Here is a 24,488-nt window from a genome sequence, read left to right on the forward strand (position 1 = left end):
ATATATATATATATATATATATATATATATATATATATATATATATATAAAATATTTTTTAAAGCATTTTGCAGAAATGTCAACATGCCCACAAAAGTAAAAGAGCTGTTCACAACTACAGATGTCGTGTTTTCTTTTTATTAATTTGCAGATTAAGTTAAATGTTAAAGTTACATATTTCTAATAAACATTTTAACTTTGAAAATTGACTTAATTCACTTCGTTATAGGAAATACAAGTATTTTTATGACGTGAACTACTATATGTGCAGGGGTAATGGGGTTGGTTGTCCCATGTGTTTGTTGTCACACTTGCTGTAACTCCACGCCCACACAATGTCAGAATTGAAGTGATCTTAATTGTGCCACGAAATAAATCTACATCTTTTTTACCGTGAAGTCTTTTGAGGTAAGAGGCAATTACTTTTTTCTTTACTACTGCGTCACTATTCTTTTTATGGGCTTTTTCACAATATGTTTCTAGTTATGTAAATGTTATAGTGAAGAACAACGAGGACAAAGATTTCATATTCACATTCTTTAGCTATCCAGTTGTTTCCTGGATGGTAGTTTAGCTTTTAGTCAAAATTGTGAATTGGGGCATTGGCTGTTATCACACTATCAACAGTTCAAAGGATTTTTTTAACACTGAACAGGGCACAGTAAAAACATTTTCCGGCAGCTTTCAGTTGTGTACATCGTAGAATTAAAAAAAAAAAAAAAACTAAAATCAAAAATTAAAATTAATTAAGGCAGTAATTTACACAACTGTATGCGGTGCAGTATGCAGGCAGTGGGTGTACCAATTCAGCATGTTTGGAGAGTGCAGACCATTCCATATGTCTGCCATCACTGTTTCAGACCATGAATAGCTATTAGTCAATGTGTTGATGTTCATTTCTGGACTAACTTGAATTTTGTGATGAACAGGACTTGCATCTAAATGCGTTTTTTTAGTGCAATGAGTTCTTATTTTTGTTGTGGTGTTATGTTGATCTAACATTTCAAACCTTTTTTGTAAACCTTTTCTGATTAAATAGAAATGTTAAAATGTACTATTGTTAATGTTCATTGTTTATTAAGATTTAAAAAAAAATTGTTGGTCAGTCTTTTCATTTTCTGTTGCAGGAGATTCTTGTAATTGATTCTATACAATCTTCGGTTGCTGATTTCAAATGTGCCATCTGTTGTTTTTTCCCCCCGAATGCTTTAGTATTCCTGCAATTGGCATGTTTTTATATTCTTATACTAGTGGTATTTTATACAGATTTTTCATGTACTTTGAATTTTCACCCAACACCAGTCAAGGTTTCAGCTTGTCATAGTTGACCGTTTTTCACATACAGTATTGGAGCACTTTGGCAGCAGTGCAGTACGCACATGTTACATTGTCCCTATTGTTGGTTGGTCTCGTGTCTGCAGTTTTTCTAAATGCATAATAGTTATTATTTTGCTTCAAATTGTTACTTTGGGTTAAAAAAAAAAACTGGTAGCATATATACCCACTTTGTTTAAAATATATATATATATATATATATATATATATATATATATACCTATATATATATATATATATACCTATATATTATATTACAGGCCTTTCTAATATTTTCAAGTGGGAGAACTATATTACAGGCCTCTCTAATATTTTCAAGTGGGAGAACTTGCACTATATGTGTATGTGTGTGTGTATATATCATCCCTTTGCTGTAATTTATCATTCCACCCCCAAAAAAACTAGATCTTAGGGGGGAAAAAATGAAAAATTACGTAACAAGTGTTTGTATCAATGCATCCAATTTGTAGACAAGTGTAACCCTTACTTTTCATTCAGAATGCGTTGATTGGAAGATATCAAAGAGTGAAAAAAGTAACAACCAAACACGCCCTTTTAAAACGTTCCTTCCGTCACAGATATCAAAGAGTTATTGAACCATTCATTGTGCTTGTACTTACATAACACGAACACATGTACCCAAAGCTTTTAGCACTTTGGGCGCTTCCATGCTATGAAAACGAAAATATTTTGGTGGTAAACAGTAATAATGCACGTGCAGCATGGTTTTCTATTGGGATTTTTTTCTTTAGTAGTATGTAACAGTGGCAACGAAAACATGAAAACTAAACCGGCTACTTCCTGTTGCTTGAAGTAGCAGCCATTTTGGAGTTGACCCCACATTGAAATAGTAATAGCATTTAATGATCGCGTTCCAGTACCATTGACGGCGACTTGGATTGTAAATGCTGAGATTAATGAATGGAAGGTAATGAAACGTCTTTATTTGTATGCAGTAATTACTAAAATATTAGTGAAATGGGTTCTATTACAATAGTGTGCAGAATTCAGCAGCCACAAAATCATGTTACTTGAATACTATGTTCCTTTCATTGGCTTGATGGACCTAATAAGAAAGCGCCGCGTATACTCGTTTATGATTGGTCAGTCTTATGAATGGCAGCAACAGTCGTCCAATCGAATTGCGTCTCTATAGAAGTGACGGGTTTTTTTCCTCTCTCCCCTTCGGATTCTAGAAAAACCAACCACGAGTCGTCGTCGTGCGGGAGAAACCATCTTAAAGAGAGCTCTCCGGCTTCGTCAGTTGCAAGCGGGTCTGCGTGGTTTTCTTTAAATATTTCCCTTTCCCTGAATTTACTAGTAAGTACTTTGAATTTTGTTGCGCACGTCCGTCCTTTCATATTTTCTGTCGAGTCAAGTAGATAGGCGATAACGTTTGCTAGAACAGCTATGCGGTTTGTGCGGCCTCTGCGTTACGTAAGAGCGAATGTGAATGAAGCATTTAATGCTTAATTTTATGTTCGGAAAGCAGATGTTCCACTTTATATTTAGTAGAAATGTGGCGATTGTGCACATTAATAAAGGAGCGGTCTCTAATGTTGGCTCGAAATCGTCAAATTGAATGAAAGCCGTGCCGGTCAAAATGGAGGGGAATGCGTGTGCGTTTAGCAAAATGGCTATGTGCGTGCCGCATGCTTAAATTATGTAATCCGTTCGATGTAACGTAACGGCGTTTGCTTTTTGCGTCTAGGTGTTATTAAAACATGACTGAAATCGAGCAACAATACATGGAGACCTCGGAAAACGGCCACGAAGTCGATGACTTTAATGGAGGCGGCCAGGCCGGGGAAAACGCCTGCGGTGAAGCAGGGCCCGACGACAATTCGCGAAACGGCGGCACGGAAGGGGGCCAAATAGACGCAAGCAAAGGCGAAGAAGATGCAGGGTGAGTAAGAATTATATTTTCGATTTTTTGTTGTTTTAGCTTTTTCCTCATTTTCCGTTGAAGCGGCTCTTTGGTGCTTGCCGTGTTTCTTTGTTCAACCGGCCTTTGTTGGCGCCATGTGCAGAACGAGTGGGGGATGGGCGTTTGTGCGTGAGCCTAATTCATCACGAAATGTATGAACAGTGTCCCCCCCCCACAACGGTTACTAGTACTTATAACAGACATAGTATTAGAAATGATCAATGAATCACTATGTGAACTGATGTTCGAAAACACCCTGGAATTCTACACCCCCAGTCGCTTTTACCCATCCCCCAAACACCCTCACACACAGGGGAAGTAGCCCAGGGGGTCCAGCTCCATCAAATGACCCCATTCATTTCTTGCTTTCAGGAAAATGTTTGTCGGTGGCCTTAGCTGGGACACAACCAAGAAGGATCTTAAAGATTATTTCTCCAAGTTTGGCGAAGTGTCGGACTGCACGATCAAAATTGACCAGCAGACGGGCCGATCACGAGGCTTCGGTTTTATTCTTTTCAAAGATTCAGCCAGTGTAGACAAGGTGAGTGGGGAAAGTTGTAATGAAGCATCGTTTCTTGGTGTGCTTGAAGTAATATCTGAATTTTTGGGCAGGTTCTGGAACAAAAGGAACATAGGCTCGATGGGCGACAGATTGACCCTAAGAAGGCTATGGCCATGAAGAAGGATCCAATCAAGAAAATATTTGTTGGGGGGCTTAACCCAGACACGGCGAAGCAGGTCATCGAGGACTACTTCAAAGCATATGGAGAGGTATGATGCCAAAAATGTGCTGCCGAATGAATATTTAATGATTGTTGATTAAGTCATTGTTTATGTGTAGATTGAGACGATCGAGCTGCCCCAAGATCCAAAGACTGAGAAGAGGAGGGGTTTTGTATTCATCACCTTTCAAGAGGAGGCTCCTGTGAAGAAAATCTTGGAGAAAAAGTTCCACAACGTTGGTGGAAGCACAGTAAGTTCAGCAATCTCTTAGGTGTAGCGGGTCAACCTATGCTTTGCTAATTTTACGTTGTGTTGCAGTGCGAAATCAAAATAGCCCAACCCAAAGAGGTCTACCAGCAGCAGCAGTTTAACGCCCGCGGATATGGTGGCGGAGCACGTGGCGGCAGGGCCCGTGGAGGTATGCACGCGTCACGGACTGGAGAAGGCTCGCCAGGTCCCGTGCGTAAGTGATTCCATGGCTCCGTTTTGATTTTCTAGGCGGGGGCCAAAACTGGAATCAAGGCGGCGGATACAACAACTACTGGGGGGGCCAAGGTGGTTACAACCAGAACTATGGAGGCTACGGGCAGCAAAGCTATGGAGGCTATGGCGGCTACGGCGGCTATGACTACTCAGCCGGTGGTTATTACGGCTATGGGGGTGGCTACGATTACAGTAAGCGATAAGTGCCCTGAGGGATAGCGCGAATGGGAGCAGCTTATTTTCTTGGTCCTCCTTGTTGTACAGAACTCAGTCCCTTTTTCTCTTGTCCTCCAGGCCATGGCAATTCAAGCTATGGGAAAACTCCAAGACGTGGCCACCCGAGTAGCTACAAGCCATACTGATCACACGTAGTGCAGGTATGCATTTTTGCATCATCCCGTTAGTGTGAAAATCTAGCTCTTACCATTGGTGCCTTCTTGATTCCCACCTCCCAAAGACCTCCCATCTATTCAAATTCCATTCCAACATTGTGGTGGGGGCTAGTGTAGTCTGTTTGATGGGGTCTGGATCCATTCCACCTATCATCCAAAGATGCATCCCTACAAACACTACTTGATCGATAAGGGTTGAGCTGGTGGTGGTTGAGAATAGGACGTTTCACCGTGGTCGAATTGCGCCCGGTTCTGTGTACCCCTTGAATTTCTGTCTATTCGATTGACTCATTCATGCACCTGTCTGTCTTTGTGTAACTGCTTGCCACGTTTGGTTTGTTCTCAGTAACGTTAAGCAACGTGTTTTTCTCTTAAGGTCTAAAGTAAATAAGAAAAGAGATCCATGGTCTGACCACAGCGAACATGGGCTCTGGCTTTTCCTTTGGAGTTGGCAGAAATTTGGACTCATGCTCCATTTGTACAGATCAAGTGAGGAATTGGGGAAGCAAAATGTCACTTTTCCACTTTTATTTTATATTGTTTTGTGTCCATTTACATTTCCAGCGATGGAAGTGTTATTTTTACTGTACTTTTTGGTACCTTTTTGAATCTAATGTATTGTATGGTTGTATTTTTACATGTCTACTAGATTTACAAACAGGAGCAAGAGCTTTTGAAGCTCGCAAATAAAACAATTTAGCTTTTTTTTTCTTTCAGTGTTTCTAAATCCTTAGTTCTGTTTTCCCACGCTGACTGTTGGATGCAAGTTGCATGGCTTTGGATCTTTTAGGCGATGCAAAATTCAAGGGATTCAACCAATCGAGGAGTTCATTGTGAGCGTTTCAAATGAATGTTTTCAGATGGCGTAGTAGATTAAGACAACCATATATATTTTTTTGTCCCCTGTTTTTTGGTTTGCTTTTTTTTTTTTTTTTTTTTGGCTTTTATTGAGATTCTTCCCCGATCGTGTCTGCATTTTTTAAGTGGCTTTACTAGTGTACTACAACTCAACGCAAGCCTGTTAAATGTAAGAGGGTAACCCCTCTCTCTCACTGGATACTCATTCCTCTAGTGTCTTGGGCAAATTGGTAGAAATAAACTTTTGGTTTATATTACAAATGGATCTATTTGTTATTATTTTTAAAGTTAATGTTAAATGTACTGTACTGTTAAATGGCTTGCTCAATATATCTGAAGTAATGTGAACATCGCGACGGATGCCTCGTTGGGAAGCTGTGGGAGAGGGCTTCACCACCTGCAGTGTTAATATTCAACCCACTACATGTGGAACTGCGATACTTGAACATTAGTGTGTGTTACCGGTAAGTGCTACTAACATGTTTTGATACGATATTGCCAAGTGATAATAAGGACAAATGTCTGTTAGCTAGAAAAAAATTGTTTAAAAGACTGCGCAGGTTACAATCAAAGCAGTAGTGAGCTTATAGAACTGTCTTTAGGTATGGATAGAACATTTCAGCCTCACAAAAGGGTGCATATTGCATATAGGAACTAGAGGCTGGAATACTGAATAGGAGCAAACGTCATTCAGTGAAAGCCTAATTTGATTTCCAGTTCTGATAAATTTCAATATATAAGAAAAATGACAGAGTGGTATTAGTGTAAAATGTTGGCTCGGGAACAGGATGCATCGTCTCTGGAAGCGGGACTCCAAATCCACTCATATCAGCCTCTAAGAGGAACAAAATGTTTATTCGCAAGTACAACAATGTAACCACACTTGGTTGCCTCTGATGTGGAATTCCTAAATGCAGCATCAGACAATAGCAATGTGTGAAATGCTTGAGCTTGCTTTGTTTGCCAGATAGATCACTACCTCTGAACTTATTGAATGTGACCATCTGATAATGTTTGATCAAATTAAAACATTTTCTACAGGAGAAACAAACCTAGATGTCTTCCTTTCCTAGCTTCGCGTTGGCTTCCATATCTGGGAAATGGCAAAGTACAAATTGTTGAGGGAATAGTTCGTTTATGTGCAGTGCTATACCAGGTTTCCAGGGCTGGCTTACCCGTGAGGATGCGGTCGATGCACCTCACCACCAGCTCTGCATCTTCCATATTGAAGCACATGGGCGGTTTAAACTTTAAGACGCTTTCCCAGGGTCCGTCTGTACTGACACAGATTCGATCTTCCACTTTGAGCCTGAATGATATGGTAAAGAATTAAATATGACCGATGTGGAAGCAGCATCAGTTATTGCTTACAGCTTTAAATCTTAATACCTTTTCACCACTTGCGCTGCTGCTGTAGTGGCAGGTGTCCTTCGTTCTCTGTCTTCTACCAGCTCAACTCCAACAAAAAGGCCGGCGCCTCTAAAAATTACAGCAGTAAAAGGAGGAAAAACGGCCATCAAATTTTTAAGTGTACATCGTACGTTAAATAAGCATACAGGTATGTTTAGTATTGTCTATTTCAACACTTTAAGCTGCTCCATTACCTAACGTCTCCAATAATTTTATGTCGACTTTGCAGCTTCGTAAACAAATCTTTGAGATGTGCGCCAACTCTTTCGGCATTTCCTCTCAGGTCTTCTTTCTCTATCACATCGAGGACGGCTAGACCAATTGCGCAAGAAACAGGGTTCCCTCCAAACTGCAAGAAATTGAATTTTTTTTTAACAAAGCACTCTTGGGGAATGTTCCGACATAAATCCCATTTATACCGTATTGAAGTACTCCACTCCGTTGTCCGTGAAAGCTCTAGCAATCTCTGATGTAGTTGCCACACATGCAATGGGGTGCCCGTTCCCCATCGGCTTGCCCATTGTAACTATGTCAGGGCAAAAATCTGCTTGCAGCTGAAAAGCCCAATAATGACTCCCCACGCGTCCAAACCCTGTCTGCACCTCGTCTGCCACGAACACCCCGCCTGCAGAGTGCACATACCTGTGGAAAAAGTGCAAAGTGTGAGAACCTTGTACCAAAGACATACATGCGCCAGATGACTTACTCAGCAACTTTAGCCGAGTATCCCGGCGGCAGAATAATTTGTCCTCCCACACTTGGCATCGATTCGGCAAAAAAGGCAGAAATCTGGGGCAAATAGATATCGTTGTTGCTCGACTGTTAAGACAAAACTCCTTTGCATACATCACCTTGCGACCTTTGTTGTGCACTTCCTCTATTAAGTCCTTGACTGTATCAGCGTAAAGTTGGCCTGCGTTCAGTACATCCTCTTTGTACTTGCCTCTGTAGGTGTCTGGTAAGGGTGCCTGACAGTGTGAAACCGAATTTAACAACAATCGATTATGTTTGACCATTCTGAGTAAGCATAAATTACACACCACATGAACCCATTCTTTTTGTCCTGTCAGTTTCCGGAACTTGTATGGACTGATGTCAATGAGAGACACTAGGTGACCGTGGTACGCACTACAAGAAGATATTTTACACTGATGAGTCACAGAACAATAGAATGTGATCTGTCGTAGAAGAAACCTCACTGGTTGAGTACAATGACATCTTCGTGTTGTGTGTACTGATGAGCCAAACGTAGTGCAAGATCATTGGCCTCAGATCTGTCAGAAGAACACGTGTTAAGTACAATTCTAGAAATGTGTTTCATCTTGAAAATATCAAAAAGACTTTAGGGTTAAGTTCCAGAATTAACCAAAAAGTGTGTACAGTATTAACTTTTGAATGGGTGCACCGATTTAATGTTGGGGTACATTTTGCACAATATCCTGTTATTTGGCAAGTGACTGCATCAAAAATCAGTACTTTAACCCATTAATCATATGGTTCAATTATTTTTTCCCCCCAACAATCCTGATTATCGGTAATTTAAAGGCTTCAATATTTATGGTGCAACAGAAGATTATCAAGCTTCTACAGGGGTTGGAGAAAATAATGGTAACACCTAACATTTTGGCATAATCATTGAACATAATTGTTGCAGAATGACATGAACATTCTAATGAAGTTGAGCATCTGGTATGGCTGGCACAATCCCCAGACCTCAATATAATTGAGCATTTATGGTCAGTTTCTTGTGATTCAGTTAAGAGGTCAATTTCCACAGCCATCGTCTCTTAAGAGTTTGAGCGTATTAAATTCCTTTGGGAACAATTCACAAGTTGTATGAATCAATAACTAGGAGAGTTGAGGCTGTAATCGCCGTCAAAGGCACATCATATTAGATCTGTTTTTGATTTTTTTAAAAAGGTGTTCCCATGACTTTGTCCAACCCCTGTATGTCGTATTACAGAAACAAAACTAGGTCTTTATTTATTTCTATGTTTCCAAATGGTTAAATTTCCACATGAAATGGTGCGTTTTATCCTGAAATTTCAACCCAAAGTCTTATTTAACAGTGCCATTCTGCAATATACGCACCCAGAGTTGACAAAATAAAAGACGGACAGTCTCTCAGGCAAAGTGGCAGCCAAGCGATCGGCGTATAAGACTATATTGTCGTGCAGGAATCTGGTGTTGGTGTTCAGAAGGTCCATTTGTTCTGCTGCAGCTTTAGTGACACTGGGATGGCAATGGCCCACTAAAAAATAAACCCGCGAGTATAAGAACTGTTGTTGCCACTAGATGGTGGTAGTGTGGTGTTTTTAATGAGTGAACTATGCCACTCGTAATAAATACAGTATTTTACCATGATGAACGTTACTAATGCAGTCCAGGTAGCGCTTGTCGTTCTCATCATAAAGATATTGCCCTCTTGCCCTAACAATTTTGACAGGATCGTCTGAATAAAAAAGTCTGCACGATTGCCTGTAAATCGAAAACAAACCCAGTTATCCCATGACACAATGGGACCATAATAACTTAGTATAGGCTAAACGCAGCGAAGCATTTACATCACACATTAAGTTACCCGATTAATCGCCTCCTCATTGTCAGGGTTTCTTCTTTTCTGAGTACTTCTGAAGCCATCTTCTTTTGGTTGCATGCAAAAAACAAAACAAAAAAAAAAAAAAAAACTGGCTCGGTTCCGTTCCCCCAAGTCTTCAGATCACTGCGCATGTGTCAGTGAACACGAGGTAGTCAACTCGCATTATCGGTGGGTGTTACTAATGTAGTGTAATGTATATTTAGTGAGATTATATGGACCTGGATATCTTATAGTAGGTTATGTGTTGAAGTATTTGTTAAATGACTTCCATCTGGCCACGTAGTGACGGCATTTCCGCCTTGGTTTTCGACCGTTGCTCTTAGTGGAATAGTCCAGTATTTGAATAGGGATAAGTAAATGTCCACTATGTGGTTACGAGCTAAAATAAAGAAAATAAGTGATTATAGCACATTTTATTAACATTCCCCCACTATCGAAATAGTGCTAAAGATGTCCTCTAAAAGTTATTTTTGAGGAACGGTATCACCCACGTAATGGTATCGTCCAGAGGCTATATATATACTCCTCCTAGCACAGCTCATCCGGTGCACAGTATGTGTGTGTGCGCAGCTTCGGTTGCTAAGGAACCACTGAACGAAGGTAATACATCAGGACAGCTGTAGCTAGCCTGCATATAAGCTGCGTAGAGCTAGCTAACGCGACCATATCTGCACAAACGTGCTTATTCTATGACATCACGTTGTTTTAAGACTAGCAACATTTATGTACATAGTCAGTCTACCAGTCGCCATAAAATGAGCAAAATACTGTTTATATGATGGACAGTTGTTGGTCTAGTAGCTGGCTATAAGAGGCGACTGCTAACCTGTGTTGCACGAGCTGCATCGTGCTACGGAGCTAACTTTGCTCACGCGTCCGATTTTCAGATAACACAAATACATCGTATTTTGACTCAGGCGAAGAATTGCTTTGTAGCTGAAGTTTAAGATGTTCTGATTGAATGTTTGTTTCTCGAGGAAAGCATGTTTTGGATGCGGAAAACTATGCAAAGTGGTCTAAATTAGAGAAATGGTGAACTCTACGGAGTTGTCAATCGCTTGATTTAATCGATTATTTATACATGCATGGTGTCTCGTATTTTTTATGGATGAATCTATGTCGAATAGACACACCATAGTTCTTAGGTGTCTCTGCTCATATTAGTCAGGGTCTTGTCTGACATGTAGCACCATGTTTGCCCTCTGGAGGAAGGCCCTCCAGGCCACATCTGACTGCCAACACCAAGTACTGAATCAGACCATATTCTACTAGTTGCATGTTGTCAGCAGTTTTAACCTGGACTTGGAACATAATGTGGAGTTTGTATCACAAATATGCCACCAAAGTGGTTCAAGTAGTATTTACTGGCTGCTGTAAAAAACATAGATAGTCATATTCTATTTTAATCCAATTATTAGGGTTGGGTTGTAATTCAACAGTTTGATAAATGTCTTATTTGAAGAGCGTCCTTCCAGATTTGATTATTAATTGAGGTTATTGTTTAATGTTGCAACAGTGGAACATGCTTTATTAAATAAACACTGACTGTCATTTTAAATTTTTTAGATGCGTCCAAGTATTTTCAATTTCCTTGTAAATGCAGGGTTTATGTCATCATTCCTTTGTACCTCTTGTAAAGATTCTGTGACATACTTCCAGCCCCAGTCTCCATTCATTTTCTCCACACTTCCCCCATTCTCTCCCTTTTTAACCTCGCCCTCCCCCTTCTGTTTTGTCCACAAGTCACAACTGCTGATATCTGTTGAGGCCAACCCAACTAACTTCGACTCCCACGATTTCATCCAAAAGCTTTTCACTCAGGACTTGGTCTGCATGTTCTTTGCTGTGACCACAGTGTGTGTGCGTGTGTGTAAGTAACAAGGGATTGCAATGCTCACTTACTAAGTGACCATGATGGAATGTGAAGTGTTTCTTTGTTCTGGGTCTCCTCGTGTCCATGTGTGCTCTCTGCTTTTGTGAACGTGAACTTCTGCTCCTGGGGCTTTCACGAGTGAATTAGACACTTGCTTGGGACTCATGTGTACAGCCACTCTTTTTTTTTTTGTGGACTGTTTTGTTTCTCAGCGAAAGTCTTGTCCAGCTTTTCACGCTATCAAGACCAAAATAATTAATTCTAGATAATTCAGTATATTCCTCTGTTGATAAATGTATTTTTCAACACAACTAAGGCTGCACTGTTATTTTTTTCCTCCCTTTAGGTTGAATGAAGATGATACACAGTCTAATCAAATGAGGTGTTGAGCGGACACGGCATAAATCATGCCAGGTGTCTGACAAAACATCTCTGCACGTCTGTTCCTGGGTCAGCGCTACCATTATGGTGACACTTATCACAGAGCAGCTCCGAAAGCAAAGTTTGGAAGAACCTTATCACAAGGCTTTCAATGTCAATGTGGTACGTATGTTTTTAGATATGTTTATGGCGGTATTGTTCAGACAAATACACCAATATAATAGGTTTCTATTGTTAAATGTTTTAAAATTTGTTTCCAAGAAATTGTATGTAATTTAGCAACTAGTATGTGTAGTATTTTATGCTAAATGGCACCAAACTTCTCACATGCAATGTGCAACATCCTGAAGAAAATCTTTGTTTTAACCTTATCTAAGTTGCACTATTAAAGTCTGATGCATTATACTTTCTGACAATTTTCCTTATTGCGCTCCTTTTTTATAATTTGCTTGCTGCTACTGAGCCCTAACTTTCCAATTTCATCCAAAGCATAGAAGCATTTACAATTGAATGGCGAATAATCTTCTTAAATAATTGAGAAACGCCAACTCAAACACATACAAGTTTAGTTATACTTTCTTGGGCTAACTGTTGCCGTACACCAGAAGGTGTTGCTCAAGACCAGAGGTCACCAACATCATTAAATTTGACAGCCACTCCATTGCTGATTATTGCAAGGGAATACCAATTTGTCACACAATTCTGAAACTTTACAATGTTCAAATTACCTTTAAACATTTGATGCCTATTGTATCAAATTAGACACATATCAGATCAAAGCAGCATCGATGCCTTTTTTTTTTTTTTTTTTTTTAATTTTTGTTTTTTAACCATAGATGCCTGTCGTTGCTAATTTGCATCATACATGCAATTAAGCCTTTCGCAATATGCAACAAGTCTGTTAACTGCACGGTAAATAAAAAAGAGAGCCGTAATTTTCCCGGCTGTGATTTATCGCCGTGTGCGTGCCTACATTTGTGTGTGTTGTTTGCATATGAGAATCCAGTGCCTTTCACTGATGTTTATTGTTCATCAACACACCGTACAATTCAAGTTCAGACATACAAAAAAAGGAGACCCCTCTATATTAAACGTAATAAAACATTAGCACTGCTACATTGGCATACCTGTCAACCCGAGGCCTTTGGCAGTCTTTCAAATAGTGACGTATGCCCCTACAAATTGGTGACTATAATCTTACAACGTCGTATATAGCGTGCAATATGAAACAAAAATAAAACTCAATTTTCAAAATAATATGAATTTATTGGTAATATTGTAACATATTACCTGGTGCAATCAAAGAACAATATCTTCAGCTACATCATGATTACTAAAATTTAACATTGACTTTTGTTATAATTGTATGTAGCACTTTTGGCAATTTCTATCATGTCTTGATGGCTGCACTTCATGGCATTTCAGCTCGCAATTGTTTGACTTGAAGGTAGTTCGTTAGTGTGTCAAATTATAAATTAAAAAGGTCAATTGATAAAATTACCGATGCGATCTTTGAGTCAGGGAACATTTCTTTTGCTAATTCTGAGAAGTGATCAGCAATAGTTGCGGGCAAATTGTGTCCAGCAACAAATTGGCAGAATAAAATCTCCGCTTTCGTCACTTTTCATTCTGCAGACTTCATCTTTATGGCCAGTGTTGTTAATCTTACTTTTAAAAAGTAAATAATTAGTTACACATTACTTCTCCCAAAAAAGTAATTGAGTTAGTAACCAGTGTTGGGAGTAACGCCGTTATAAATAACGCCGTTATAAATAACGCCGTTACGTAACGTAATAATTCTGCTTCCATCTTGAGGAGGGCAGACGCTTTGAAGGTGACGTGAATAGTCGGGAAACCAGCCTACCTGAATGCAGCCCCTCGAGAGATGCGATGGAAGTGATTGTGATTGGCTGAGGGTTAGAGTCATGTGTCGTGATAAGCCAATCGGAGCCGGTGATTTCACAAGCAAACCGGAACAGCGCGTGCGGCAAACACACACACGCAAAACAGATGCACAGGGTCGGGATGGCAGAGCATTCAGAAGAAAATTTGTCCTTTTAAGAGGTGAAGATATAGACACTATTTCAAGTTTGTCGAAATTAAAGGAAAGAACCTGCATGTAATGTGTAATTTATGTCCCGGGGCAAAGCTTTTGTCGACATCCGTGGTAAGCAATTCAAATCTGCTGAAGCACCTAACAAGTTAACTACCTGTCTGTTCTTCTCTATTCCACTGACTCGAATACTGCTCAGAAAATTTTAAATTCTTTGACATACAACAAGTTCTTTTTAAAGTAACGGAAATAGTTACCTTCCTTGGTAACTAGTTACTTTTACTACAGAGTAATTCAGTTACTAACTCAGTTACTTTTTGGAAGAAGTAGTGAGTAATGTAACTAATTACTTTTTTAAAGTAACGTGCCCAACACAGTTAGTAACTCAGTTACCTGAATGTAAGAGTAATTAGTTATTTGGCAAAGTAACTGGTGTTACCTTTCATGTTTTTTATTTTCTTTTTTTTTAAATTTCATTTAAAAAAAAAAAAAAAAAAAAACCATAGTAACCTTTGCTATGTTTGGAAGTCATTTAACACTAGAAAACCCAGCAGAGGCCGACTCGGCCCTTCCTCAAGACAAATATTCCTAATATTCCCAAGCAATGGCCGATTTGGCCTCTCTTCCTAAAAAACCCAGAGGTGGCCCAAATGACCCAAGTGCTTTTGAATTAGCAAGTCGTCGTCCGACAGACAGCAACCATTCATATGTAAATGCAACCACTAGACATACATTGTGTTAGAATGCGGCCCAACGGAGGGGAACACACCACGGTTGCACACTTCATGTGATAGTTTTTGTCAGTTCAAGTCAAGCTACATTTATTTATGGAGTTTTACGCTTTTTACAAACTTTTAACTTACTTCTCCTATACTCCACACAGAAAAACAGAAAAAAATGGCCCAAAATTGTACATTGTTTTTTGCAAAAAAAAAAAAAAACGTTTTAGAACTGCAATTTGAGTTTAAAGCAAGATCATGTATATAGTTTAGAATGACTGGATCTAATGGAGCATGAATTGTGGCCATTTTGTCTGAAGTTAGTACAAGAAAACGTGTGAAAACCTTTGAGAAAAACAAACAGAATTTGTGTCATGAGAAGGTGGAAGGGAGCAGCCCTGAACAGTTTCTTTGAACACACTGAAATAATGACTGAATGTCCTAATAGTCCTAATTATTATGAAGGGAATATGTACTGCACAGTGTTGTCAATCTTACTTCAAAAAGTAATTAGTTACAAGTTACTAACTAAATTACTTTTTGGGAGAAGTAACTCAGTTACCTCATTGTAAGAGTAATTTGTTACTCAGCAAAGTAACACGTTACTTTTCATGTTCTACACGTTATTACAAATATACAATATACAACATTTCACATCAAAGATGTTTATGTTAACTGATTGAATTGATTTTTTCATTCCTCCCCCAAAAAACGTAGGTCAGATTTTTTACTTATTTTTTTCAAATTCACCTATATGAGAGTTAGCGGTATACAATCTCATTGGGCTGTCATGATAAATGGTAAAAAAATCACAGGGACCTTGATTTCTTGCCATTGAAAATAAATGGGAAATTTGTTTTTATATGTATTTGTTTAAATTCCGATACAGGACATACCATCTTCATAAGTAGGACTCAAGACTCGAAAAAGGCTCAAGTCAGGCTACTTTAGCTGTGTAGGGGGTTGGGCGAAACCTTGCTGAGTGAGGCTGCTTTCTCTTTCGCCCAACCCCCTCCTCAGCTAAAGTAGCCTGACTACTAGTCAGGCTACTTCAGACACTTATTTCTTACTTGCCTACTGTAGGTTGATAAATTTATAGGTAGATTTGTGTATGTCTTAGTCAATCCAAAAAAAAGGTTCCTTCAATCAAAGTATATATTTTCAATCGAAAACAAAAGTCACTTGAATGAAAGCAAAATGTGTTTGAATGCAAAAGTTGCCTGAATGATAGCTTGTTTCTGAACCAAGAGTGGTATTTACTAGTCTTGCATATTTTTTTCCAGCTATTTCATGTGAGGTGTTTTTCTTGTTACCACTGTTGCTTGGTGTGCTTAGTTATAGTATTTCTGAATATCTATGTATATCAATGTATATCGACAGCAAATTGTTAACTGATCTTTTCAAAAATGTTTTTTTAACATGTAGAGGGTATTCAAACAAATACAGTGGGGAGAACAAGTATTTGAGACACTGCCATTGGGAAAACCCATTGGCAGTGCATTGACTTTTGTTATAATTGTATGTAGCACTTTTGGCAATTTCTATCATGTCTTGATGGCTGCACTTCATGGCATTTCAGCTCGCAATTGTTTGACTTGAAGGTAGTTCGTTAGTGTGTCAAATTATAAATTAAAAAGGTCAATTGATAAAATTACCGATGCGATCTTTGAGTCAGGGAACATTTCTTTTGCTAATTCTGAGAAGTGATCAGCATCCGAATAAATTAGAATTATTAAAATACTGTCAAAATATCCTCAAAAGTTTAGCAGTTTATTGTCAAGTAAAAAGTGTCTGAAAGTAGCCTGACGCCCAACCCTCTTCCACAGCTAATGGCTGAAAAATTTCCCCCAACCTCCCTTCCACAGCTAATGGCTGGTTGCAAGTAAAGAAACAGCAGCCTGACTTGTTTACGTTTGCATTCAAACACATTTTGCTTTCATTTCAAGTTATTTCAAGTTATGTCTCATTTCAAATTCAAGTTATTTTTTTTTCTCGATTGAAAATATATATTTTGATTGAAAGAACTTTTTTTTGGCTTGACCAAGAAATAAACCTAGCTACAAATCTATCAACCTACAGTAGGCTCTCAAAGCTGTGATTGATTCTCATAAAATTTTGTCTGTCTTTATTTGGAGGCAATTTTTGCATTCAAACACATTTTGCTTTCATTCAAGTGACTTTTGTTTTCGATTGAAAATATATACTTTGATTGAAGTAACCTTTTTTTTTTTTTTTTTTTTTTTTTTTTGATTGACTAAGACATATACAAATCTACCTACAAATTTGACAACCTACAGTAGGCTTTCAAAGCTGTGATTGATTCTAATAAAATATAAAAACATATCAAAAGCAAAATAAATATACCAACACAAGAATTTTTTTGTCTGTCTTTATTTTGAGGCAACTTTTGCATTCAAACACATTTTGCTTTCATTCAAGTGACTTTTGTTTTTGATTGAAAATATATACTTTGATTGAAGGAACTTTTTTTTTGGGCTTGACTAAGACATACACAAATCTACCTACAAATTTATCAACCTGCAGTAGGCAAGTAAGAAAGAAGTGTCTAGCTGAGGAGGGGGTTGGGCGAAAAAGGCTCAAGTCAGGCTACTTTAGCTGAGGAGGGGGTTGGGCGAAAGAGAAAGCAGCCTCACTCAGCAAGGTTTCGCTCCTGCCATGTAGTTCTAGGCTGAGCCCTCACTTTTCCCATCATGAGTGATGCCCCACGAGGAGAGATTTTACATGGAGCCCCAGTCCAAGGTAGATTATCAGTCATGTTTAGCCTTTTCCATTTTCTAACAATTGCTGCAACTGTTGATTTATTCTCACCAAGCTGCTTTCCAATTGTCCCGTAGCCTTTTCCAGCTTTGTGGAGCTAATCAAATCTGGTGCCTTTCGAAATCGCTCTGGTATTGCCCATGGTAGCGGGTGGATTATAACTGACTGTGGGGTGCACAGGTGACAATGATGAGCTCAAACGGGTGGGGTAAAGGTGGACTTTTTTTTAAGGTAGAATGACAACTCTTTGAGTGTCATAAATATTGCTGATTCTCAGGCGCACAAATACTTGAACTGAACCCCAGTAGATAAAAATATATAACATACATTTTAAAAATCATACAATGTGATTTCTGGATTTTTTTAGATTGTCTCTATGAGTGGAAATGCATCTATGATTGAAATTTCAGACCTCCACCTCTTTTCAAAGTGAGTGAACTTGCAAAATCACAAGGAGTGCAAATAATTGCTCCTCATTGTATACCAAGTAGTCCCAGGAAAACAAAAAAATCTTGATAACCTTTCAACAAGTCCATTACAGAGGATAGAGGGTGTATAAGAGGTACATTTATGTGTGTTTTCTATAGTATTTAATTGTTTTGACTTGATAGTTTTGATTTGCTGTGATTACTCTTGTTTGAATCCTGTGCATCAATAAATACCAGGAAGACAAAAATTAACTTCGTCAGACTCTTATTTCAGTTTTAAATTTGATACTGATTCAATGTTCTATTTTCTGCAGGCATCACAAATATACTGTTATAACAAATATTGCTAGCATATAAAGGCCCCACAAATACACTGTCAGAGATATTTTTTCCGACAGTAAAATCATACAACAATACACATTATTAAAATGTGCAAAACCCCATAAATGTAGCTTGACTTGAACTGACACATAATATTACATGAATAGTACTACTGTTGTGTGTTCCACTCCATTTGGGCCGCATACCAACACAAGTGGTTGCATTTCCATATGAACGGCTGTTGTCTGTCGGACAACGACTTGCTAATTCAAAAGCACTTGGGTCATTTAGGCCACCTCTGGGTTTTTTCGGAGGAGAGGCCAAATTGGCCATTGCTTGGGACTGTTAGGAGTCGCAGAATTCTCTGGGACTTCTAGTGTTGTGAATCAACTGTTAATCAAAAGTTGTTAAAATTGCTCCCGTTTTTGCATTAGTTCCCTTCTGTCTACTTTCGACATCTGAAAGTTTTGAAACTGTTCAAGATTTAGCATATTTAGGAGTGTTTTAGATAAAAAGTTAATTAGGTTCGCAAGGAAGGTTTACTACAACAGAGACTGTAAAGAAGTCTACTGCTTTAAAATGGCTGCTATTTACTATTGCCGCCATATCTAGGCGTAGTTTGTAGGCTGTCGGCTGCTGTCAGGAAATATTGGAGCCATCTAGCCTAGCATCGCGTTTGCTACAGCGTCTTTTCTCGCGTCATTCAACCAACGTAGTAATGCACAGTAACGCACATTATCTCGTTGCCGAGAAGGTGACAAAATCCGAACAGAGAAAAAAAACGTAATGCACAGAAAACATACAGATTTTGAACGTACGACGTACACATTTAAAAATCAGTGCTTACTTGTACAAATTACGCCGAAACCGTACAACTTGACAGGTATGCATTGGGCCTAATGGAAAAAAAGACTATGTCCTAACCACTTTAGCATGCTATAAAATATTGCCAGTCTTCTCCAGAACGCAAACTTGCGGTTAAAATGTGATACTTCAAACATGAAAACTCACTGGTTTACAGCATTTGCAAACGATGTGGATAAAATGAAAATATCTATTACCGACACCACTTACATGACGAAAATAGAAGATAGGTGCACTTTTTTTCCTTCTTCCCTGAGTGTAAACTTTACGTTTAGCGGCTTAGCACCTGTACTTCAGGTGACCATTTTAAATTAAAAGCATGTCATGTTAAACATGTAAATAAAGTTTTCTTGAGTTAATCTCACATAATTCAGATTCTACAATAGGGATAGTTTTAAAATGACACCCTTTATGAAAAATCAAATTTACAATGAATTGTTGGCTTCAAATTTGCTAACGTGCACTCAGGACAAGACAGTCAAGATATTTTGGATCAAATAAACGATTTTGATGGGCACTAATTGGCAGTGAACAAAAATGGTGTTGGGTTTCTCACTTCATATTCTGCACTTGGCTGGCTTTCAAATGATTTGTTAAGCATTGTTTTTTTGTTTTTGTCATTTTTATTATAGTTTGTGTTTTATTTAAGAATAACAATTTTATTGCATTTGAATAGGTAATTAGGATGTGGTTTCACTACATTAGTGGTTGTATTGGTTTAAAAAAAAAATAATAATAATATCGCATATCAGCAATAATTTGAGACACTATATCACCAACTAAATGTATGTACAGTGGTACCTCTATTTACGAACGTCTCTACAAACGTTATTTTCAGGTGACGAGAGGCAAAGATACTATACAATTCTGTAAAAGATATTTATGTGCTTTCTGCTTTCTTTTTAATGTCGTGCCATAAGATCCTGCTGCCCTATTGGTCATAATAATTCCCATCATGCTCTCCTATTGGTTTATTGTTGATGACGTTTCAATTTGGGTGTCGCAGAATGATGACGTGTACAGGTGCGATGGTGTTATTGATCATATAGCGTCTGAGCCAAGTGAGCACAAGGATCCTCATTGTTTGTCTCAAGAAGTTTTTTTTCTTTTTTTCTAATGCCCACAGACTGTTCATGACATTAGTAGCACATTAGAGCATAGGTCTCCTCGCATTTTTGTGTCACGTAATGTACGATAGGTGATAGGCACCATCGATTTTGTGAAAGGGAACAGTGCCTCAGTCAAAGGGTAAGATTTTTTTCCCCCTGCTTTGGATCTATTATCTACTTCATTACTTTTAGGTATATGGAATGATTCAATGTGTTTGGCTGTTGTTTTATTCCAGTGTTACCCCAATTATAACCTTTTATTTAGCGTGTCAGTATTTCTTGCAATTGATGAGGAAATTTACATTTAAATTGAGTCTATTTACAAAATTTTGGGATTACGAGACTACTTCCATAACCAATTAACGTCATAAGTAGAGGTGCCACTGTATACAGAAAATCTGGTCATGTTCATTAATTTGCACAAAAATACTGTATTTATCTACATATTAAGCTAAACAGTCAGTACATCTTTGGGTTACTGGTGGGTTTTGTTTCGCTTGAGAGATCACTACACTCGTATTTCTTGTCTTTACAAATGAATATCGGTCAAATCATTTTTTTTGTCTCAAATCTACTAGTGACCAATAGTTTTTCCCCTAAAGTCAAATGACTTAAGAGCACATCCTTGGTGTACATACCAGACTTAAGTTGTTGTTGTTTTTAATTTTCTTCGTTTAATTACGGTAATTACGGGATAAATGCATGCAGTCTCATGTATAGCTGCTGCCAACGCTCCCGTGGTGGAAAAACAAGCCTGATCAGGTTATAAAAGAAACTAAACAAAAACTAATGTTTACTGCTTTGGGAGATGTAGCTTTACTTTAACTTTTGGGGGCTCTTTTGAATGATTTTCCTTGTTTTCAGACACTACCTGCTTTAGGCTCAAGCCCCACAATCTCCTGGAGTGCATGCAAATCCACGCAAGGCAAGTTTATTGTAGTGATGCATTAGTCAGGTGTGACAAACTGGCTCACATTGTCTTTTGGTATTTCCAGAAAGTAGCATTGCTACACAGCCATTATTAAAAGCCAAACCTCTGGATGCATCATGTGCACTGGATTCCACGTTGCCTTACCTAGTGGCAAAACCTCACCATGGACCTGAGGCTTCCATCACTTTACAGAGCTCCCCTCCACCACCCCCTCCAAAACGCCACTGCCGCTCCCTCTCTGTTCCGGAGGACCTTTCTCAATGCCGCTCCACATGGCATCCAAGCGCATCCAAAGTTTGGACCCCAGTAAAACGTGCCAGTCAAAGTATAGGAACGTCTCAATTAGGCTTAGTTGCCAGCTCGTTGCCTCCTTGTGGCCCTAGGACCTTCTATAAGTCGTCCTCCCTACATTCCTCCTCGAGTCCTCCTTTCTTTAGCTTAGCATTATCTGCTGACTCTCCACTGTCATGGAACTTTCCATGGGACCCACGTGACTCACCCAAAACGGCCTGCTCTTCATTTGCCACCCCATCCTCCTGCTCCTCATCGCCAACTCCTCTCGTTGGTCCCTCAGTACTACACCGCCGCTACTCGTTATCGCCTTTGCAAGTTCTGAACACGTCCGTGCTCTCCCACCATCCTCAGCTAGCCCACACTTGTGCTCTGACACATGGCTATTCCAGTATGGAGTGCCCAGCTTTGTCTCCTTCTCCTACTTCAGCCTGCAGCACCCCATCCTCCTCGCGACGCGGCCTACATCGGGCACTACCCCGGTGCCACTCGCAGCCCTGTGACATGCGCAAACCTCGTTTGAAAAGGCGCCATGACCCAGATGTGTTACCTGGCCCGAGGCCAGGCCTTAACTTCAGCAAGATGACACAAGTTAGTTTTAGCACTTCATTATGATACCTTTTTATCTCATTGTAAATGTTTGGTGTAAGTATGTAGAGAATGGTTTCTAATTTTAGCATTTTTCAGTTTTAATCCTTTTGAGTTTTGTCGTAAATTCGAGAATGTCAAAACTCATTTCAGTTGACAGCCACATTCACTCAAATTTGATCACGTACCCCTAAACGTGTGTACCAGCCCCTATGATATAAATAACATATTCAGGATTTTAAAAAATAAATAAATATCCTTTCAATAAGCTTAATGAGCATTACCATATTTTTCGCACTATAAGGCGCACTTAAAACACTTCAATTTTTTTCAAAATCCAATAGTGCGCCTTATAATCTCATGCGCATTAGACAGTGGTTCTTCAACATACAATTCTTTCGACATCAGGCGTACATCCGGCGGCGGATTTTCTTGTGAGAGAAATCAACATGGGTCCCAAGAAGGTTTGTGTAGGTGGTGAAAGAAGGAAAAAGGTGACCCTTATCATTGAAATTAAGAAGGAAATGATAGAAAAATATGAGACCACACGGCTCACTGGAACCCCCCCTCCCATCTACACACCCGCTGTCTCCAACCTCTGTTCGCCAGTAAGTTAAGGTGACAATAAAATGCTTTGGTTATTTCAGATTTTTTCATAATTGTTATACATGGGTCTTATTTAATGCATTCGTGAAATTAGAACACGGCTCACGGTATCCACATGCACCCGCCGTCTCCTCCCACTTGTTCACAAGTCTCTATAAGTTAAAGTGACAATTATTCCGATTTGTATTAATTCATTTGTTTTATGTGTAATTGCTATTGCTATTCACAATTTTGCCTGCAGTATTTAAGGATTTAGCGTAGGTTTCTGGGCTGTGTTCTGGAACGAATTAAATTCGTATGTAGAGGTACCACTGTATTTGGATCAATATTAGTTAATCATGGACATTCCCTTTAACGCAGCGCCATCTCGTGCAGTGGTTCTTAACCTGGGTTCAATCGAACCCCTGGGGTTCAGTGAGCAAGTCTAGGGGTACTTTCCTATGCTGATTAAATCGTGGCAAAGTGACTTTTTAGACCAGTTTTTGGACTGGTTTGCTCCCAATTTACACTTCTTTGAACTGCTAGTCCTTGAACTGATGGGAGGATGAACTGGTTTGCTCAGTGGAAGGTTGACTCGCACTTGGTATGAGGGAATACAACAGACTAATGAGCAGTGTGGTCTCAAATTCTGAACTGTTCATAACATATGCTGTCAAAATGAGAAGAATTTTGAATGGGAATATGTTAAACCCCAACAACTACGACTACTACTACTACTACTGCACCCATATGTGGATTCGAGGTCATCAACGTGTTGTGCCCCCCCCCCCCCACCGCCCCAAAAGTCAACTCTGCCTATGACTGCGCCTTATAATGCAGTGTGTCCTATACAGTATGTGAAAACAGTTTTAAAATAGGCCATTCATTGAAGGTATGCCTTATAGTGTGGCAAATACAGTACTTTTTATTTTTAAAGCAAACATTGGACAAATTTTAGTTTTAGGAAATTTGATTTTAATAGGCCATAAATTTTTTTTTTTTTTAAAGATTTACTTCAATAACAACCTGATTGCAATGTCGATTCTTTCTCCTCGACAGATTGGCAATGGAGAAGCCCTATTTTCAGGTTGCATGACTCCGGTGCATTCCCAAATAGAGCAGAACTCTGCGCCGTCTCCTGTGGAGTTCCTTGGTCGAGTCAGCATCAGACCGCGGAGTGAAAGTGAAGAGGAGGACGAAGATGATAAAATGAAAAGAACCGTGACGCCTGAGGCCCATTTGCTTTTTGAAAGAGACTGCACAGAACTGGACTTGAACCTCATTGAAGAAAACTGATAATGGAGGAAAACTGCTTTTTGTTGTCATTGCTTTCTTTACCATATTAAGCACACTTGTACTTGCTCACCGCGTCAGGCTTACGTCTATACTCAAGATCAAAGCAGTTTGCAGCTATAAACAAACCACTGTTAAGCTAGTTACTGTAAAAAAAGAAAAAAGTCTGTCATAGTGCCTCGCCTTTCAGCGCTCCAAAGTGGTTTTCTGCTCGCAATTTCTTATTTTGAGTAGGGCAGTCTGTAAATCTGTGGTAATTGCCTTGCTAAGCTATCTGGAGCTGAGCACATTAGTTTGGTTAGAAAGAGCAATACATTTGGCCAGCCATACAGCCGTGTCTGAAATTTAGCCTTTGGAAAACTGACATAACTCATTGGCTGCCATTGACGTTCAAATGGAAATCCATTGGCTTCAATGGCAGCCCATGATTTAAGCTGTCAAGTTAGCACAACAGGCTTGATGACTCATCCATGGCAATACGCACAAAGTGAGCAGAACTTGCCCTCTTATTACCCTATTTCAGGCTACGTTTTGCTAAAATCTAGAA

At 39.1% G+C, this 24,488-nt stretch overlaps 3 protein-coding genes across 6 annotated transcripts; 2 read left to right on the forward strand and 1 right to left on the reverse strand.

Moving 5' to 3' along the window:
• Nucleotides 1-2,134: 2,134 nt before the first annotated feature.
• hnrnpaba (heterogeneous nuclear ribonucleoprotein A/Ba) lies at nt 2,135-5,566 on the forward strand. 2 transcript variants are annotated; one of them, XM_057850367.1, is made up of 10 exons: nt 2,245-2,263; nt 2,532-2,655; nt 3,047-3,241; nt 3,635-3,803; nt 3,875-4,033; nt 4,104-4,235; nt 4,304-4,403; nt 4,484-4,660; nt 4,763-4,845; nt 5,237-5,566. In XM_057850367.1, exons 3-9 carry the CDS (start codon nt 3,060-3,062, stop codon nt 4,828-4,830), a joined length of 987 nt encoding a protein of 328 aa, XP_057706350.1. In that variant the 5' UTR covers nt 2,245-2,263; nt 2,532-2,655; nt 3,047-3,059; the 3' UTR covers nt 4,831-4,845; nt 5,237-5,566. The 2 variants fall into 2 exon arrangements, with proteins under 2 accessions (XP_057706351.1, XP_057706350.1); XM_057850368.1 differs by lacking the exon at nt 2,532-2,655 and having other exon boundaries at nt 2,135-2,263.
• Nucleotides 3,050-10,031, reverse strand: phykpl (5-phosphohydroxy-L-lysine phospho-lyase). Of its 3 annotated transcripts, XM_057850349.1 has the most exons (13): nt 9,710-10,031; nt 9,488-9,606; nt 9,220-9,379; nt 8,328-8,402; nt 8,169-8,256; nt 7,980-8,096; nt 7,835-7,917; nt 7,548-7,770; nt 7,323-7,477; nt 7,108-7,197; nt 6,894-7,027; nt 6,771-6,811; nt 3,050-6,553 (listed from the first exon to the last, which is right to left on the reverse strand). In XM_057850349.1, the coding sequence occupies exons 1-12, from the start codon at nt 9,856-9,858 to the stop codon at nt 6,771-6,773; spliced, it is 1,434 nt and encodes a 477-aa protein (XP_057706332.1). In that variant the 5' UTR covers nt 9,859-10,031; the 3' UTR covers nt 3,050-6,553. The 3 variants fall into 3 exon arrangements, with proteins under 3 accessions (XP_057706332.1, XP_057706333.1, XP_057706334.1); XM_057850350.1 differs by having other exon boundaries at nt 3,050-6,811; nt 9,693-10,031; XM_057850351.1 differs by lacking the exons at nt 9,220-9,379; nt 9,488-9,606 and having other exon boundaries at nt 3,050-6,811.
• On the forward strand, nt 9,774-23,960 carry LOC130924055 (protein FAM53C-like). The gene is made up of 5 exons (XM_057850374.1): nt 9,774-10,327; nt 11,947-12,143; nt 21,118-21,178; nt 21,249-22,066; nt 23,708-23,960. Exons 2-5 carry the CDS (start codon nt 12,066-12,068, stop codon nt 23,942-23,944), a joined length of 1,194 nt encoding a protein of 397 aa, XP_057706357.1. The 5' UTR covers nt 9,774-10,327; nt 11,947-12,065; the 3' UTR covers nt 23,945-23,960.
• The last annotated feature ends 528 nt before the right edge of the window (nt 23,961-24,488 follow it).

This window comes from Corythoichthys intestinalis, chromosome 11 (assembly GCF_030265065.1).
Source record: "Corythoichthys intestinalis isolate RoL2023-P3 chromosome 11, ASM3026506v1, whole genome shotgun sequence".
Taxonomy (NCBI): domain Eukaryota; kingdom Metazoa; phylum Chordata; class Actinopteri; order Syngnathiformes; family Syngnathidae; genus Corythoichthys; species Corythoichthys intestinalis.